We start from the raw sequence: 12,849 nt of genomic DNA, 5'->3' as shown, positions 1-12,849 counted from the left end.
TTTTGCATACTAGTCAGGGTTCCCCTACGGGAGGATGGTGTAATTTTATTAAATGTGACGGGGCTATGACCCTCCCTTGCCGTTGTTGCGCCGTCCACTCCCCCACTGCGCATGCTCGGCTTGCTGAACGCCCGGTGGTGTCTTACCCTTTAATGGATCCTGGAGCGACAGTGTTACCGGTGTCTTCCTGGGCCGGCCCGAGATGAGCCGAGCATGCGCAGGGGGGGGGGGGTGTGGACGGCGCCATAACAAGGGAGGGACATAAAACCCGACCATGGGATGCTGGAGCGACACTGTTGCCGGTATCTTCCAAGGCCGGCACGAGACGAGCACGCTTTCCTTTAAAGGGCTCCTGGAGCGGCATTGTTGCCGCTGTCTTCGTGGGCCGATGGATGGACGGACGACGGACGACGGAGCCGAGAGCAAGAGATGCTTTGCATCTAAAACAGGCGAGAGATACAGGAACACAAGAAGCACAAACGTTGCGCGTGCGGAAAGTCCATGATTGCAAAAGTGCTGCTTAGCGCAGTGCTGTGGCAAGGCATACCTCCGCCCGTTTCCGATTGATGTCCGCCTGAAGAAGGAATGGTTCCTTACCAGATTCGAATTGGGAAGCCTATTACACACACATAAGAAAAGGCCGCGCTACGTTTGCAGGCGTTGAGAAAGCTTGCCATATTCGTCGCGCGCTGCATCGCAACCCAGGCCACGAAGGAAGTCACGTTGAAAGTGCCGTATTCGCGTGATGAAAGTGTATCGTAATGCTACAATTATAATTTTCGTACCCTGAAAGCAAATCGCTAGTTGTCGTCACGTTGATCCCACACCGAAGGTAGGCACCGTGAAATGTTGCTGCAGTAGCCGCGCCGCGCACTGCCTTACTTTGTCGCGTGGGGCACGTCGCAAAGGCAGGCGTCATGAGACGGCACCGAAGTCGTCACGCATTCTAAGGACATGGCAAAGTTACCGTAGCAGTCGCAAGCTGTAGTCGTAACGTTGAACCTGTCATGAGGGCAGGTGTCGTGCTCGCGCAGTGAAAGTTTGCTACAAAATACGGTACCCTAATCGTCGCGAACTGCCGTATTGGCGCCGATTCTGTTACGAAGGCAAGCGCTGAGAAAAGCACCACAATTTCGCGACGCCTGTTTTCGTGGCAGAGTCGATGCGATGTATAGGCACGATTTGATACGCTGTCAGCGCACGGGCAAGACACGCATTCTGGGTGGCACACTCCACAGAATTTCTTGGCGCCAAACCACTGCACCAACAAATACATAAAATGTAGCCTCAACCAGAAAAAGTGGGCCTCCAAATAATAAATAACAACGCAAAGAAGCTGCGACATTTTGCGGAGTGTGCGAACAAAGCAGCAGCCCTTAGTAGCTATAAAGTGAAAAAACAACAACGCAAGCCAGGCCGCAGCCGACATTCAGTCGGCAACATAAGCAGCATCCCGATTCAAAACCATCGCCTTCTGCTTCTGCAGGGCAGCGTTTCCTTTTATCAGTCATATTGGCGTTAATCTTGGCCGCTACAGTAAACAGGTGGCACACCACTCTATGCACACCTAGCATCTAGCGCACACACTCCGACCAGCCTAGTTATCTCTCGTACGGCCATATTGGATTTCTCGTTGCGCCACTTATAGCCGCTGGAAGTAGCGAATTTAACACGCCGCAGCTGCACCTGCGCTTTCAGGTGCGCCAGAGAGGAGGGCTCCGCAAAAATTTCAATTACCTGAAGATCTCTAGCGTGCAAAAGAATCTCGAGGTATAGCGTTTTCGTCTGTTGCCTCCATCCTAAAAAAACAGCCGCTGCAATAGGAATCGGACCAACGCCCTTGTTGGAGGAGCACCACCCCTTATCCACTGAGTTACCACGGCTTGTCGCGTTCCCCAAGGTAAACCCCGCTCCTAACTACAAGGGGACAATAATTTCTGTGCTAAAATACGTGTCCCCGTGTTATTTATGGAGAACGATTTGATTCGGTCAGGCATTGAGCAACGCTATCGACCTGATAGCGAAAAGAGAAGTCTGCAACCCTGCTATTGACAGCCGGTCGGGCAACCAACAAGCAAAAGAGGAACTTTTTCACCGGAATAGTTCGTGACACATACAGGCGGCGCAAAAGGACGCAGATAAAGAGCGACGCCATCCAGGAAGCTCCGCAGTCTGTCTTTTCGCCTCCGGAAACGCAGGACACGGGGGCAACAAGTGCCGCTAGTGGAAGACGTCATTTCCCTTCCGAGCCCCTGCATCGCCTTCAAGCCGGTGGGATTTCCACAGGCCGCCGGCTCCGTCCTCTCGCCTCGTAGCAGTTTCTCCGCAATGTGCGGCTTCGCCTGCTGCCACCGACGCCCAAGCCAGACTCCGCGGTCCCAACCGCTCTCTCTCTCCTGAGTTTACCACGTCGTGTGTACGCTTCATCGGGAAAAGACCCTTAGGTGACGGAGAGCTCGTGAACAGCGTCGTCGCCTGAATATAGCCCTCCCTGCCCCCTGAAGCAGTTAAGACAATTACGGCTCATCAGCCATATTACCTGCCTCCCCCAGACCCAACCACGTTCAAGAGAAAAAGAGTGCCTGTCCGTCTGTGTGCTGCGGCGGCGCCTACCGAAGTGGCCAAGGGGATCCACGAAACCCGGAGTGCCGCCGGGGAGGGCAAGTGGGCCATTGTTTCATCGTATCGTTCGCCTTGTAGCGGGGACGGCCACACAAGGTTTGCGTCCTGAAGACACGCGCGGCCCTTGCAAGAAGAGCTGGTTTCTTCGTACGTCGTTTCTTGACCGGTGTGTCTTCATCCGCCCACGTCTTTGGTTCTCCTTGATGCATTCCCCGAGGCCATGCACAGGACGTAACCAGGCTCAGGATGTGTCCCACAGATCAAGCATGATGGCCTTCCTTAGAGTCATCGCCGCATTTATCGTCGTCTGCATTGCCGGTGAGTTTTTGTGAAAGAGCGGCAGCGCAAAACTCTTCGTCATACTGCAGATGGGGTCACTGAAGAAGCTTGTCAGTTAACACAGATACCTGAAGAATCAGCCAACTAGCTCTAAAGCAGCAAGCTGCTGAGTCAATGGGCGCACGCGATCCGCTTTTAGGCATCAATATGTGCCGCCAGACAGATTTTTAGTATGGTTTACTTCCATTCAGAGTCACTCTGGATCACAGCGTGCTATCGGCATTGGTGGTGTCTTGTCACAGTATTCATTTGTTAGCTCTCCTTTTTAGCCGTAGTACTTCTGCCAATATACAGAGTCCGCCAGTGATCCCACCCATTCTTGGTCGAAGCTGAAAGAGAACTGGGTAATATTTAGAGCAACAAAAACGTTTGCATATCACCTTTTAATGCATCCGATGGCAGTTCATATCAATGCAATGTGGCACTACAGACGAAAGGAGGAATTTGTATACAAAATGAAGCTGTTTTCCCACTTTATATGTAAAGTCACCTTCCTTTTTCCATCTCTCTCTGGCTCTCTCTTTCTGTGTAGAACTTCGTAGAATTGCTTCTTCGGCTGTTGCATAACGCCGTATCGTATATTTACGTCATACTGCATGGAGTTCTACTGCATGAGTCAATCTGATTTGATTTGATTGTAGGGTTTAACGCGCCGATGCAACGCAGGCGATGAGGCGCGCCGTAGTAGAGGGCTCCGGATTAATTTTGACCCCTTGGGGATCTTTAACGTGCGCCGAAATCTCGTACGCACGGGCGTTTTTGCTTTTCGCCTCCACCAGAAAAGCGGCCGCCGCGGCCGGAAACCGAACCCGTGTCCTTGTACTCAGCAGCACAACGCCTTAGCCACTGAGCCACCGCGGCGGGTATGAGTCAATCTAGAAGCTTGATTGATGTCCAGTGTTTTTTTATGCACTTATTAGCTCATTACTGCCTTATGAACACAACACTACTGTATGAACAAAGCTGCAATAATTTGCAGCTTTCCAACAAAGACACATTTTTTGATACAACACGCCACGGGTAAAACGACGCAATTACCCAGAAATAACCCATCATCCAATTGCATGCCTAACAGGATTGTGTACATAGTATCTGCACCCCACCTGATCTCGGTTGTTTGTTCATTGTAATTATCTTTATCGTTACACTACGCTTAATGGCAAGACTAAACGCCTATTTATGCCATAATAAAGGCTACAATATACCACTACCTATATTTAAAACAATTCTAAGTCAACTGTACACTGAGCTGACGTCAAGCTTGCTACTTGTTCCGGTTGCTCTCTTTGTTGTGCGGCTGTCCCGCTCAACTTTCTTCACGGAACAATAATTACAAGATAATTCTCCTGTGTAACATAAAGTATGTTGGAAAGGCATAAGTGAAGCCGTAAGCTTCCTTTGGACGCTAGTTCAAGTTGGGCATTCAGAGGGCGAATCTCAATCGTCAGGAACGTTTGACGACAAATTACCCGCACTGCCTGATGTTCTGCAAAGTATTCACTTATGTGTGATATGAAGGCGAAAATTGTGGAATGAGAAACATCTGGTGGGAAACGAACGGTTTACATTACGAATGAAAGTGCGTCGGATCTGTAGCAGAAGCTCGAAAAAAGGCAGTTCTAACAATTATTTTTCCGGGTGGCATCACAAAAGCAGAAAAAGGTCCACCATTTCGATGAACACGGGAAACATACTAAACACTTTTAGTCGATTGTTTACATATGATCTGATGGGCGTACAGCAATACCACTCAGCTCAACTATTTCGTCTCTAATAATTAGGTACCAACCATGTTCCATTTTTTTTTGTTCAAGTTTTATTATTTCCAAAAATAAGTTGTTACAAAATCCAGGATATACAGACGAGGGTCCCAGAGCCAAAGACTTTATTGGGACCCTCGGTTCGTCGATACAAAATGACGGTAAAATTTATACAGAGCAACAGGAAATTCTTACAAAATACGGACATGAAAATAGGGTAACGTTTCGGAAAAGTAAACAAACGTTTTCTGAAAACATCTTTTAGGTGTATCTACTTGTCACATTTCTAAAACTGGAACTTCTCCGTGATCTCCGTGACTTATTTTCTGAGGTGAAGTTATGCCACCGAACCAAGACAATTGTGGAATAACATGAATCTTATCACATAAATTTGTCCGTGTTTCACGATTTTTATTCGTAAATGTTTAAGTTACAATGAAGAGGAATTGGGTGTACTTTAATTTAATTATTGCAGATTCCATAGCCTTACGCCTTTTTCGAAAACACTGGTTCCTTTACTTCTAAGTCTCGCACAGAGGCAAGGGGGAAAAAAAGCGCGCCGCTTGCACTAGTGGTGCAAGGCTGTAGAGCAGCAAAGGTGGCGGCCCCTCTCCCATTCGTCGGGGACCCGGCTGTTGCACCTCCCATGGATTTCCGAACTTGCCGCTGAAAGTTGTCCGTGACTGGAAGGTATGGATCGTTTTGTTCGCCCGCTTTCACGCCTCTCCCAAAGTGGACCGCGTTAGCCGCGTTGGAACTTGGGGCAACAGGCTTCGGGAACTCGGCGTCTGTGCTCCCCACTTGAGGCACGAAAGCCCCTGAACTGGCGAGGGAAACAGCACGCGAGAGATCACGCCACGAATTCGTGGCAGGCTGTTCCGGAAGGTTTAGCTGGCCGAGGCCGGGCGCTCCTCACGAGGCGCATGCTCACGTACGCTCAGTATTTTTTCTTGGCATTGTTTACAGCTTCCGAGCCCATGTTTGGGCATGTGTATAATTATCGACTGGTGCAGTCTCAACCGCCGAACTCGAGACCTGGCCTTTTTATGTTATGGGATTTAAATGATTTCCTAGTGTTTTGCATGAAAAACAGCGGAGTTATCAAGAACAAAATGTCTAAAATACAAAAATGTCTAATTAAGGAAGACTTTCAATTATTCTTATGTTCGAACCATATGCACTTCAGTTCTCTGGTGTGGTAGTCGCGCGGCCTTTAAACTTTAGGAATAGCACCCTTGTGCAATTGTCTGTTCACCAAAATTTAAGTACATATGCACGGGTTCCTGAGGGTATCTGTGGCAGTATATGCTACTGCAGAGCACTTAGCACCGGCGAGGCAGTACGTCTTTACTGTCGGTCACTTGAGCATGAAGCAGGACGGCAGTGAGGCTGATCTAAGTGGCCAATAGTGGGTTAGCGGCAACCAAAAAATTTTAGATGATAACAGTCCTGGGCGGCAGCGGTCTAGCGACCGTCAATACCGGTCAAGATGTACATGCTCGTTAGTCGCCTGAACATGATTTTCTCTTCCAGAGTCAAGATCGTTCACACTAGGGAAGATCCTTCTTGAAACAATTGTTTTCTTATGCGCACTTAAATAATCAGCACAGAGCACCTGCTACTCTTTGGCTATTGGCCTTCAATGGCTCGTCGATGTGCGAGAATCGCCGCAGGCGATGATAATACAGTAGCTGTTACTACAGCTAGGGCGGTTTTTTTAGGCCGCCTGATTCTGTCGTCACTCACGGTGGTTAGGGTATGGTGATATGTTTTTCTGGGGAACGTGAGATCACATCTTTGTGAAAATAAGAAGAAAGTTCGGCCGCCATCCCCCAGTGCCTATTTATTTTCGCCGGAACGCTTACCCCAACGCTGCAAGTTAGACTAAGCTTGAGCATAGCCTGTTCTACCCGGCAGCTCCCAAAGGATTAGGATCTCATCTTACCAACTCTATATGCCAGTAGGCCTACACAGCGAGCACACAACACTGAGCAGCGCAGGAAGAGATGCACCCAGAAGAGCGACTGCGCTAGCGTGAACGGTCCACTTGGGGTGCTTTTGCTACAACCTAGTAAAATGGTGGCTACTTTGTTCACGCTTCCTTTCAACAAAGCATGTTCCCCGCAATGTTTATTTATTGATTTTCTTGGTAACGGCCATTTCTCGCCCTACACTGCGGTAATAAGGTTCTTACAAACCACTTGGGTATGTCACCCAAATGCGGCTAACAAGACCATATTTGACGCTTTGTAGCTACAAAACAACAAAAATAGTATAACACGCTTTTGATGTAGGTGAAAGAGAGCAATGTTGGTTTTATTTGTGCAAGTTTGAAAAGAAATTAAGCGGGTCTTATTTTATTGGCCTTCAACATATATGAAAATGCGTTACCTTGTAGCAGTACACGGCCTTTTTCTTTTTGAAGCGTCTTTACCACATAAACTAAAGAGGCACGAAGATTGAAAAAAGATAGCAAAATACCAGCAAAACATTTCAACCTCGAAGCTTGTCTAGATAACGAGAAAAAATTCCCACATTTGGGCATTTTTCAAAATATGTTCCAATTTGGGTATTTTTATTGGAAGCAATTCCCTCTGCAAGCCTAATATGCAAGACTATTATGCTAATTCAGTTGAGGGTATGCAAAGGCTTTACATAAAAGAACTAGGGTGATAGCCGCTGTAGGTTTTGTTCTACAGCGGTAGAAGTTTCGAGTTTTCCGCGAGCCGCTCAAAGCGCCAGTGACCCGACTGGGCTTTGTGAATGTTTTTTAGGAAGGGAGAATGATTGTTTCCGCAAAATACCTTAACATAGGTTTTTCCCTCTGCACAAGTGGCTATATATAAAATTTTCGTAAAAAAAAAGAGATCTCTACCGGACACGCCTGTCTGATCTCTCATGTCCGTCTATCGAATGAACCACCTCTCGTCGACTTACGATGACGCTTCTCCTAAACATCCACCTTACACCGTCATGAATTTCTCCGTAGGATAGGCAGCTACACTATTACGAGGGGTTCCGAAAGATTTACGTGAGACAGAGCATGCCCTCTTTTGTTCATTTGCAGTATTTCCAAAGACTGTACCTTCACGTTTATCTTTACGTGGGTACCTTAACGTTATTTACAAAAGGGTCTGAGAGAGCTGTACTGTCTTAGCGTTAGCCTGACGTTCGTTACACCATAGAACTTCTGTCTTGGTGGTCTTCTATTCCGCTCGTAGGCCCAAGACCACAGAACGTTTTACAGGCAATTCTCACGGAGGCCAGCTTGATTAGATGGGGCTCAAAAGCTACAGCCAAGTCTGATGCTGGCCATCACGCGCGGAAATTTAATTTCTTGCGGTAGTCGTGTGCAGTGCAGTGGCTGTAACTTACCAGTGGCTGCTGGTAAGCTACATTTACATACGTTATTATTTATAATGGCGAACCTATGAAAAGGAAACGGAAATCTATCGTGTCGAGTGATAAACTGTGACGTGTAATAGTTGGTGGGAAAGTGGTCCGAAATTTTGTGAATATTCTTTATCCATTGGAATGTGTAGCTTTCATTTCCTTCTTGATGCCGCTGAAAATTTTAATGTTTTATTAGTTCAATATTCATCTGTTTTTTGATATATTATAGTGAAATAGGGCAGTCAATTTTTTCGCCATATTTTGCTGATTTTTTAGCCATTTCGTCCGCTATTTCGTTCCGTCGTTGCCACGGTGACTTTTAATGTAAGTTTACGTTATTTTGACCAGTTTTGCTATTTTGTTTATCACTTCTTTAATTCTAAACATATTTGGTTCCGATTATTTGGATTGCTGATTGCTTTTAGGGTTGATGGGCTCTCAGTATAAACCTGTACGTTACCTTCTTTGAAGCTAGTTTGGAGGTATTCAATTGCTTTTAAAATCGCGATTCCTTCTGCCTCAAAGTTAGTGCTCTACTCCGGAAGTTTGTATTGTTTGGTTTCTACTATTTTGCTGGATTTATCAACAATTATAAAAGCTGCTCCTATGTCGGTTCTAACTGGCGAGCCGTCTGTAAATACTACAAAATCTGTCTGCGAAATTGGTTGAGTAAGTTAGGTAAAAGTTATCTTATCTGCTGGATGCAGCTGCCATATATCTACTTTGTTACTTATTTGGTCTCCCGTAAAAGCGCGGTTTTTCCAGCAGAACTGGGCATAACTGGGCTGAGGCGACAGCGCATGCAGCATTTTTTCTCAGTTTGTCGCATGAGGGCGTACTGCTCACGGCGCCCGTCTTTAATTGCCGCCAAATGCCGATACCTTGACTAACGTCTCTGATCCAGCATACCGAGCATATATTCGAAGACTGCACCACGTTTCGCTGCCTAACGGAGACGTTCTCGTTCTACATGACGCTTCTTTCAGGCCTGGATATTGTGTACACTGGAGGAGTTCTTCGGAGACAATTTGCTTGAGCATATTTACGTGCTCGTTTGTATCCGTGACGAGCAAGCTCTTCCTACGTCACCTCCAAGTACAAAGGAATGCTCAAACTGAAAACGCTCCGCGCCGGCGCTGGCGTCCGATATTAGCCTAGACGTGCTCAAAATGGTGCTTTTGTAAGAAACGCAGCGGTAGGATGCCCGGAGGCTTCCCCCGTCACCGAAGCAGGAACCACTGGGCACGCAGCGGCGCATTCGTAAACCTAACAACAGAATCAGCAGCAGGGCCCGAAAAGCAGAGAGGAGAGACAAATAAAGCTTCGCTTTAAATGTCAAAGCCAGAGATTTTCTTCGGAAAATCGCAAATCACAACGATCTCAAAGAGCACACAAGCAAAGGTAAATTTATCACTTTTCAACACGCATGAGGATGTAGCCGTCAGCAAAATTCGAAACTCTCTGCGTATATTTTTCATTACCAACATTTCACTTAAAAACCATAAACAACTCGATCTCATAATTAGTTGATAAATTAGTTCGTGTCCAATTCGTAAAAACGCTATCGCAAACGTCACTACCGCTTCGTAACCACTGCTACAATATGAAACGTATACACATTATTCTGATCTGTAGACATATACATATTAAGGTAAAAGCTTCAGTTTTGTTTAAATAAAAGTTTTAAGTAGATAGAAAACCTAAAACCAAAAACACCTACTTGACGCACCGAGCATTTAGCGTGTCAACTAGGTGTTCTTAAGCGCTCAGTAGGTGCAGCCCACTTAATCGCATTTCCCGCCGTAGAGCGGGAAATGCAAAAGCTGGCTAAGCGGTTCACATGGGGATGACGACGATTGTTACAAAAATACTCTTAAAGTCGCGTGCACAATTGCACACGCCGTGTCGCAAAGTATTGTAAAGGTCACGTAACTGAGTTACCACTGGAATTATAGAAGGCCAAAGCTTCACTCACGCAGCTCTCTGCCGTGCCAAAGCGCACTGCAGGGAAGCCAACTCTACGCATTGAGTTCCCACAAGGCCCCGTGTGATGATGATAAGCGAAAGCAGATCAAGCGCCTCAACAATACAACGCTTCCTGTAGTCGGAGTCGAACCCGCGTCCCCCGCTTTGTGAACCTGACATCTATCGAATTGCGCTATTCCGACGTGGACGAAGCAGTTCGAAAATTTGACTTTGACTCAAGTTCCAACGAAAAAAGCTTTGCGTTCTAACTGTTTTTCTTTTGAAAAAAGGCATCAGAATTTTTAAACCCATGTGTCGTGTACATTGTACAAACGCACAGAGGTGCCTCCCAAGGACATGTACACGTGCACACAAAAACACTTGCACAAGCACACACACGGAAATACGCACGCACACGTCAACGCCTTTGTGGCTGATCCTAAACCCCCTCCTCCCTCCCTCTTCCCCCCAAAAAAGCAAGGCGCCAATTTTGCGCATTGAACTTCAATAAACTAACACACTGGCGGCTTTCTCGCGCGTCTTTAGAGGAAAACAAGGAGGTTCCCCAAACTTACTATCGGATAAAATGGTCTGCATCCACTCCCATGCGCAGTCGTTTAGACAGCGCATGAAAACAACAAGCAACTTTGTTAGGTTCGATTCCTTTCATACGTTAGCCTCATTGATTGCGCGGCCGCAGGCGGTGCTTTGTACACTGGAAAAGGTAATATTAAGGCCAAAATTTTAGTTTTTTTATGGCACCGCATCTTTTGTGATGTCAGAAATGCTGTATTAAAGCCATGGGCCTTATTCTCGACTGCACATATTCCCAGGCAATTGGGGAATTCGCAGGAAGTGTTTTCTGACTGTCTTTCACTTTTGGTCACGTGCTTCCGGTTGACGAAGCGGTGGATTGTGCCTTCGTCATTTTGACGTTTAATGACGTTTATGAGCACGAGGTCTGAAGTTTGACTCATTTGTCGTAACTTAAAGCGTATAATTCTTGGCCGGCAATGAAAATCTCGACTAAATGCACCGGACATGACAACGTAAGCCTGCCTTTGCTATTCAACAACAATACTGCTTGTAATGCACGCTCTCTCTCTGATTGTCTGAGAAGGCGTAAGGTAATTTAAACAGTCGGCGGGAACGAACACGTCACACATCGGCAACTTCAGCCTTCGTAAAAGTGGCGTAATGTTACGTAACAGCTTGAAAATAGAGGCTGCTTTTACCGCGAATGAGGGCAAAAAATGTCATCGACCTTCAGCGCCGCGAAATGTATGTGAATTTGCAGCAGACGCAGTTTCCCATGACGCGTGGTTTAAACCAATTTTCTACCGAAGGAAATAACAGTTTCGACTGTTCCTAAGTCAGCGATCACGGAGCATACAAAAAACGTGCACTATTTTGCATTTGTTTCGCCATAAAATAAAAATTATTTGTTTGGCGTAACCGCAACATAAGGGCAGTACAAGCCTCTCGTGGCAAAGAGAACCCAATGCATGGCATTTGTCCACATTCCTCCTAGTAAGCTGCTGGGTCACTTGAATAACTCAAGAAAAAAATAACAAAGAAAAGTGACTCTTCTTCATTGCAGCGCTCATTGAAGTTGAGCTTGACGAGTGAGTGAATCGGCGACACCGATAAGCTCCGCGGTTATCAGGCGCAGCGGGTCACTTCCCTTATTTGTCATACAAGCGAAGGTCGCGGCCGTCCGTTTATATGATCACGCCATAAACTTGTAACATAGCAGCAGACGATAGCGTGCGGCGGTGGCGACCGGGAACGTGATAACCCATTGTGATAACGCAACAAAGATTGCGTTCAAGCAGGGAGCCCAACTATGTTACTAAAAGCTATTGAAATAAATAAATAGATACGGTAAAAAAATCGTGTGATGTTTTTTAGCTCAACATCCGCCTTTACCTGGCCTTTGGATCAACATTACTGAATCGCCTTGTAGTATTGACGCCAATTTCGACCTACAGAAACGTCTTTCTCTTCCCAGCCTCCGCTACCGTCTTACTTTTTATAGTACCTGCCAAATGTTTTATATCTTTTATGCGCAATATTTTATACCTTGGCTGTTATCCTTTTGAGTGGGGTGTTAAATTACACTATATATCGTCATAGCTGTAGGTGCATCGCGTCACTGATTGCTTAGGTCGTGCTTACGTAAAAAACATGGCGAATTTCCCGCTAATTTGTTGCGGTTCAAAATGGGACCCCAATACTTAAAACAGAAAGTTAATATGTTGCCACCACTTAGCATCCATATACTGAAATCCAACAAAAACAAAACAAACTGAATCTGGCAGAACGTCATTCTAAACTGCGCTCGGTTACCGTCGGCCTCCCCGTATATACCACAGCAATGACGCTTGGAAACCGCTGTCTTGCCATGCTTGTTCCTTATCCGACCTGCGCGCGCAGTATTTTGTTGCAGTTAATAATAATCGTTCCGTAAGACTTTGTGTAAAACTCGTCAAAGAAGGGGGACGTTGAGGCGGTGTCGCTCGTGCCAGTAAGCTGCCTTCGCATCGGAAAACCATCTGCACTATGACACTGCTTTACAGCGTTTACAGTGGTAGTTTCGTATGCACAGCTGATACGTTTACTGGTTCCTTCAGAGCTCAAACTGTTTACCCAATCAATCTTACTGCTATCAAACACATACACTGAATTTCGCACGCATGTAGCTTCTTTTGAAAGCGTATAAACTCCGTCATTGGCATTTGATTCTAACGACCTTGGTATGTCGCACAAG

The 12,849-nt window shown here is 46.3% G+C and overlaps 1 protein-coding gene across 3 annotated transcripts in view; it reads left to right on the top strand.

The window, feature by feature from the left end:
* LOC144162552 (receptor-type tyrosine-protein phosphatase T-like) overlaps positions 1 to 12,849 on the top strand; it is a 616,771-nt gene that overhangs the window by 388,343 nt on the left and 215,579 nt on the right. The window contains exon 1 of one of the 3 annotated variants that reach the window (XM_077693137.1): positions 2,156 to 2,940. The exons of the other annotated variants lie outside the window; for them this stretch is intronic. Within the exon in view, the coding sequence (XP_077549263.1) occupies positions 2,826 to 2,940 (115 nt within the window). The 5' untranslated portion in view covers positions 2,156 to 2,825. Of the gene's footprint in view, positions 1 to 2,155; positions 2,941 to 12,849 lie in introns of those variants that run through there. 3 annotated transcript variants of the gene reach the window in all.

Source organism: Haemaphysalis longicornis, unplaced genomic scaffold (genome assembly GCF_048455015.1).
Source record: "Haemaphysalis longicornis isolate Haplotype H1 unplaced genomic scaffold, Haemaphysalis longicornis Haplotype H1 scaffold_12, whole genome shotgun sequence".
Classification (NCBI taxonomy): Eukaryota; Metazoa; Arthropoda; class Arachnida; order Ixodida; family Ixodidae; genus Haemaphysalis; species Haemaphysalis longicornis.
This window is presented reverse-complemented; position numbering and strand designations above follow the sequence as displayed.